Here is a 6,000-nt window from a genome sequence, read left to right on the forward strand (position 1 = left end):
AAGCTCCCAGTGTGGCATTGTGGCCAAAAGAGCTAATGAGACCCTTGGATTTATAAATAGGGGAAACTCGAATAGAAGTAGAGAGGTTATTTTACCACTGTACTTGGCATTGGTGTGACTGATGCTGAAATACTGTGTCTGGTTCTGGTGTCCACAATTCAAGAAGGATGGTGATACACTGAAGAGGGTTCAGAGAAGAGCCACAAGAATGATTACAGGATTAGAAAACACGCTGTATGGTGAAACTCAAGGAGCTCAATCTGTTTAGTTTAACAAAGAGAAGGCGGAGGGGTGACTTGATCACAATCTACAAGTACCTACATGGGGAAACAAACACTTAATAAAGAACTCCTCTTCTGTCTAGCTGAGAAAGGTATAACATGATTCAACGGCTGAAAGTTAAAGCTAGATAAATTCAGACTGTGCGAGTAATTTCACTGTGCGAGTAATTAACCATTGGAACAGTGTACCAAGGGTCGTAGTAGACTCTCCATGATGACAATTTTAAAATCAAGATTGGATTTTTTTTTTTTTTTTTTTTTTTTTTTTAAAAGACCAGCTCTAGGTATTATCTGGGGGAAGTTTTATGGCCTGTGCTATACAGGAGGTTTGATTAGATAATCATAATGATCCCTTCTGGTCTTAGAATCTATGAACTCCCATTCATCCATGTCAGAAAATGACTCACTGAGGACAGCAGGTTGCTCACCTCTGGGCAGTGGCAGGACCCAGCTGACTCCACCCATAGAGAAGTCTTTGGCATCATGGAACAGACAAGGGGGTCCTAACCACCCCACTCTACTTGTGCCTCTTGCTCAGGCTCCAAAGGGGTGCAGCCAGCCAGGTATCTAGGGCAGGGTAGCAGAGAGGAGAGCTGGCAGGGAGTCACCAGTGGTCAAAGAAGGGAGGAGAGAGAAAGCAGCAAGCTAATGCTGAGGCTGGGCTGAGCTTCCATCCCCCGTATCTGAATACAAGGGATTCCCTGCACACTCTCTCCATTGCTATCCTGCCCTGTCCTGGACACCTGGTCAGCCACAGCCCCACGTCCCCTGACAACCTCATTCCACCCCCACCCCGTTTGAAAGCCAATGGCCTAAATTGAATAAGGTGCAACCACCAGGACAACGAGCCTGAAATGGGGAAAAGAAACCATGAATTTACCTTCATTTCTGTAGCTGGTGCTGGGAACTCACTGGCACGAGGGAAAAGTAACAGAACCAACGTAACGATCACAGCAGAGAAGAAAACCATAATGACAGAGAATCTGAGGAAAGAATTGGACAGGAGGAATCCCACTATTAGGTCTCCCAGCCACACAGCTCCTTTTATAAATGAGACATTGACACTGCTCACATTTTGTCCATACCACATCAAACAAACCAATATCCCCATATCCCCCTTCTCGGCCTAACCCCAGCCCAGGTATTTAGTGCAGCCACAGGACTCCAAAAAAAGCAGCCCTCACAAATTCAAAAGAATTCTACTCTTTTTTTGTCCTTCTCATTAAGATATAAAGTGCCAACATACTGAAATGAAAGATCGTAATCCCCCATAAATCAGAGACACTGGTAGTGAAGCAGTACCCAGAAAATCTGATTTTCAAAACCACTTAGGGCAACTGGTCACACAATTTCCACTTGATCCCCTAGGCAGCACTGAAAATCTCAGACTTGTAGCGTAAGGTTTGAATTGGATGTTTTGCTGGAGCCTGGTACAGGATAGTCTCTGTACTGCCTACCCGTAAGAGCACTGGGAAATAGTTACATTTGCTTGAATCAATCATTTTAATTATTTACGCGACTTTCATGGGGGGAATCTTGGCTCAGTGAGCAAAGACTTAAAAAACAGATGAGTCTCTTAGTGAATCAGCATCCTGTCCCACAACCACACATGGGCTTTAGAGTGACAAGCTCCTGAAGTGATTTATCTTCACTGCTGCAACAAAAAGACAAATGGGAAAGGCCAAGCCCTGGAAAAGTGCCTTTAGGAATGAAATAAATATATATGTGACAGTTCATACCCCAAATCCGCCAATAATCCTTCCCACCCTACTTGGTATGTACAAGTACTCTACACACTGTAGCACTCTACGGAGAGAGGGTAGACTACAAATGAGCTGGTTAGTGTTTATGGACTCAATCTAACTCCCACTTAAATTAATGAGAGTCTGCTATTAACAGGAGATTAAAATGGATCCTATTCAAGCTGTGAGGAATTAAAGAAACAGTGCCCTAAAATCCAGATGTACTAGGACAGTCAGGCATTTCACTTCTAATAACTTTAGCTTTCTTTATCCAGAAGGCTACATCTCCTTACCTTGCAAGACCAGAGGTCCTGGATAACAGCATGCAGAGCAGCAACATCAAGACACAGAGCAGCGCTAAAATAAATACTCCTGGCCCCACCCCAAGCACAGTGCCAGCCATTCTGGAGGAGAGAGAAAGCATCAGCAAACCTGCTTCAGCTGGTCTCCCTCAATCACACAGAGGATAGATTTTTCTGCAGGTTCCATTTTTAAAACGTGTAACTATTCAAAAATAAAAACAAATACTTTAACACTAACAATCTAAGTGCAGAGAACAACCTGGGAAACTAACTACCATCTCCTCAGGCTAGTAATTTCATCTGGTAATTATTCTTCAGGTGATGCCATGTGAAGACACTGGAAGTATAAAAACAAGGAGATTTTTGTTTTAGGACAATTTGTTAACTATATTCTATTTACCCAAATTCCTGCTCCAATTCCAGCTTCATATGGACTTTTTAAAAAATAAATTTATATTCTAAACTGTTACGTAGTGTTGTGTGTACTATGAAATGCATTCTACCCAAGAGGAGTATATCTTAGTGAAGTGATCCTGGTGTACAGTTTGTATACCATTTGTTAAATATGTACAACATTTTGGGAGCCAGCTAGATGAAAGGTGCTACATAAATAAAGGTTATTAGTACAAAAGAGTTGATGCACAGTACATCAGCCGAATACACTAAGGGAGTTTACTGTGTATTTTATGTATGCTTTCAAATTTAGGTGAATTACCTTTCACTGACGACAGCTGGCGCTTGGAATGATTAATGTTTAAATATCTAGTAACCTCTTCTACTACAAGCTGAGACAACAAATTTTTCACCCACCAAGGAGAGCTACTAACGGGCTAGGATTCACCCACAGTCCATCTGCACGGTAGGAAAACAGTCCTGGTCATTTCCCCCTGCACAGAAATAACTTGGAGTTTCCAGGCACCCAGAAGTGGTCCGACTGGCCCCCGCAGGCCGGACCCAGCCCGTGGGACGATTCTGTCCGGACCGGGCGGCAGCATTTTGCTCTACAATGGGGTCCCCCACCAAGGTCGCACCAGGCGGCTGCAGCATTTGCCCGGAGCAGCGCGGCCCAGCCGGTGCGCGGCCCAGGCCCCTGCGGGGGAGGCCAGGCCCCTGTCGGCTCTTGGGCCGCCGGAGCCCACCTGGGAGGGCGCGTGGCCGCGTGACAGGAGCCAGGGCTCCGCTGACCCGTAGGACCCCCACAGGCAGATTTCCTGCGCGGAGCCCGGGCCGGGGCCGGGGCCGGGGGGGGGGTGCGGGGAGCCGCGGACCCAGCCGTAACCCCTGGGGAGGATGGAAACCCAGCGAGCCGGGGGTGCAGCAGCCCCCCGCGGCCCGGTACCTACGGGCCGCGCTCGCACAGGGTGCGGGCTCCCACCGTCCACAGCTCACCCCACGCTCGGGGCCGCCTCGGCCGCACCTGCGGGGCGTTACGCGCGGACCCGGCCAGGGAGCCGGGGCGCGGGAGGCGGCCTGGAGCGCTCACGCCAGCGAGCCGGGAAGCGACCGCCCCGCGCCCCGCATTGGATCCGGATCCAGCGCCTCAGAGCCGGCCGCGCGGGGGGCCTCACGGACACTCGAGTGGCCGGAGAAGCCCCGGCCTGGCCCTGGGGTCGGTCTCGCGGGCGGGGCGGTACCGCCCGGCCCCGGGCCCGGGGCGTCGGCTTTTACCTGCGCCCGGGCCGGGCCCCGACACTTCGCTTTCCCCCGGCTGCTCGAGCTCAAACGAGGGGGCGCCAGAGAGAGCCAATGGCAGATAAGCTTCTATTCCGGGCTGTGGCTATGCACCAGTCAGCATCCCCCTCTCAGCAGCGCCTAGCTCTCTGCTTGCCGGCTCTCCGCGGCCGGTTTCCCCGGGCAACCGGCAGCCTCGCGCGTGTTGAAATGTGCCATCTGATTGGTTAGTGCGCAGCGCTGGGCGCCAATCACTGTGGCCCGCTCCGCTGCCCCGTATCGCTATTGGTTACAGCAACTCTCGGCCCCACCACGTGACAGGCGGTCCACGACTGAGGGCGGAACACGGCAGCTGGGCTCGCGGCGACGCCGGCCCCGCCTCCTCCTTCCGGGGCGGGAGAGTCCGGCTGGGCCCCGCCCCCGGCCCGCGTCGCCGCCGCTCCCGGCGTCCCCTGCGGGCTCGGGGGTGGCGGGGCACGTGGGCAACGGGTCCCGGCTGCTGTCCTGGATCCTCTCTCCTCTGAGATCTGCCGCCCGCTCCTTCGCCCGAGGGGGAGGCTCCGCCCGTGCTCGGCCGGCGGGGCCGCGGGCTTTCACGGGCAGTCGGCGCCCCAGGTCCCAGCCACTTCACTCGCTGCCCCAGGCCTGCTGCGCCACAGGCCTGTGTCGTGGTTGGGTTTAGCCCGGTCTCGCAGCACACGGGCTGAGGGATCCGCTTGTCCTCAGTGCCCCAGTGCGGCTGAAGAAGCCCCGCCAATCCCTGTGTCTAGCCCTCAGACGGCGCCACAAAATGTGGGGGACCACCCCCCTAGAGACGACCCCGCAGCCCGTGTCTGGCTCCCTCCGAATCTGTCCGCTCTCCTTTGTGTGTGTGAGCCCCGGACTGAAGGAACACCCCCCAACCAGCCAGCCCCCTCCATGTGGGTGAATCCCCCAGATGAGGGAGACCCCTCGCTTGTCTGATACCATACAGAGTGAGGAATCTTCTCCCCCTGGTGCCCTATACCACCAGCCTGTTTGGAAAACTCTCCTGAGCAACAATTTTGACATGTTAAATCCCCATCCCACTGCACCTCCCCTCCCTCATTAGGCCCCACCTCTACATACCCCCAAATTCTTCTTTTCACCTCCTTGCAGACCCCTCCCTCCACTCTTATCTTGTTCTTAAAAGGATACTGCTACTAACCAAATTACAAACACTAAAAATATAATAAAATAGTTACAAACACATCAAAACTCATTTAGAAATAAGAAAAGGAGGACTTGTGTCACCTTAAAGACTAACCAATTCATTTGAGCATAAGCTTTCGTGAGCTACAGCTCACTTCATCAGATGATGTATCCGATGAAGTGAGCTGTAGCTCACGAAAGCTTATGCTCAAATAAATTTGTCAGTCTCTAAGGTGCCACAAGTCCTCCTTTTCTTTTTGCGAATACAGACTAACACGGCTGCTACTCTGAAACCTGTCATTTAGAAATGTTTTACAATAAAGACATTTGAACAATTCCATTTTAACCTTTATACTTACTGTTCTACAACTATTTTCATAGAGGTCATCATCATCGGGGCTGAACTTGCAATTGTCAAAGCTATAATAGAGTGCTCAACCACCTCAGCCATAGGAACAACCAGTAAGGAGAAGGTACTGTGTAGTCTGCTAAGTGGAGCAGCCCAACAGGGTGATGACAGAGAAAATCTGCATTTTTATTTTTCCAGTTCAAGTACTGAGGCTTGGTGGAGGCCCCGGGGTGGTGACTGGAGATGCCTGTGGGGTTGAGAATTTGAAGAAGTTGTTGGATCTCCACTGATGGGGTAGGGGAAAAATCTTGAACATGTCTCTGCCTTGACATCAACTTTGTCACTTTCATGCAGTAAAGGAAAGTTTAATCAGAATAAACATTAACTGGAGGCAAAAAGGTGACCAAAGGATGTTCTGATTAATAGAAACTGGATTTGACAAAAATAGCAAATTGCATTGTTTCTGTCTGTTGGGTAAGCAGCTT

The 6,000-nt window shown here is 50.9% G+C and overlaps 1 protein-coding gene across 7 annotated transcripts in view; it reads right to left on the minus strand.

The window, feature by feature from the left end:
• The window catches only part of TMEM218 (transmembrane protein 218), a 28,271-nt gene extending 24,096 nt beyond the window's left edge, over positions 1 to 4,175 (minus strand). The window contains exons 1-3 of one of the 7 annotated variants that reach the window (XM_074936617.1): positions 3,994 to 4,175; positions 2,317 to 2,427; positions 1,162 to 1,264 (exon numbers count right to left, since the gene is read on the minus strand). In XM_074936617.1, coding sequence (XP_074792718.1) covers positions 1,162 to 1,264; positions 2,317 to 2,426 — 213 coding nt within the window. In that variant the 5' untranslated portion in view covers position 2,427; positions 3,994 to 4,175. Of the gene's footprint in view, positions 1 to 1,161; positions 1,265 to 2,316; positions 2,528 to 3,040; positions 3,501 to 3,668; positions 3,878 to 3,993 lie in introns of those variants that run through there. The other 6 variants (XM_074936616.1, XM_074936621.1, XM_074936618.1 and 3 more) reach the window with 6 other exon arrangements.
• Between the last annotated feature and the right edge of the window lie 1,825 nt (positions 4,176 to 6,000).

Source organism: Natator depressus, chromosome 22 (assembly GCF_965152275.1).
Source record: "Natator depressus isolate rNatDep1 chromosome 22, rNatDep2.hap1, whole genome shotgun sequence".
In the NCBI taxonomy this organism is placed as follows: domain Eukaryota; kingdom Metazoa; phylum Chordata; order Testudines; family Cheloniidae; genus Natator; species Natator depressus.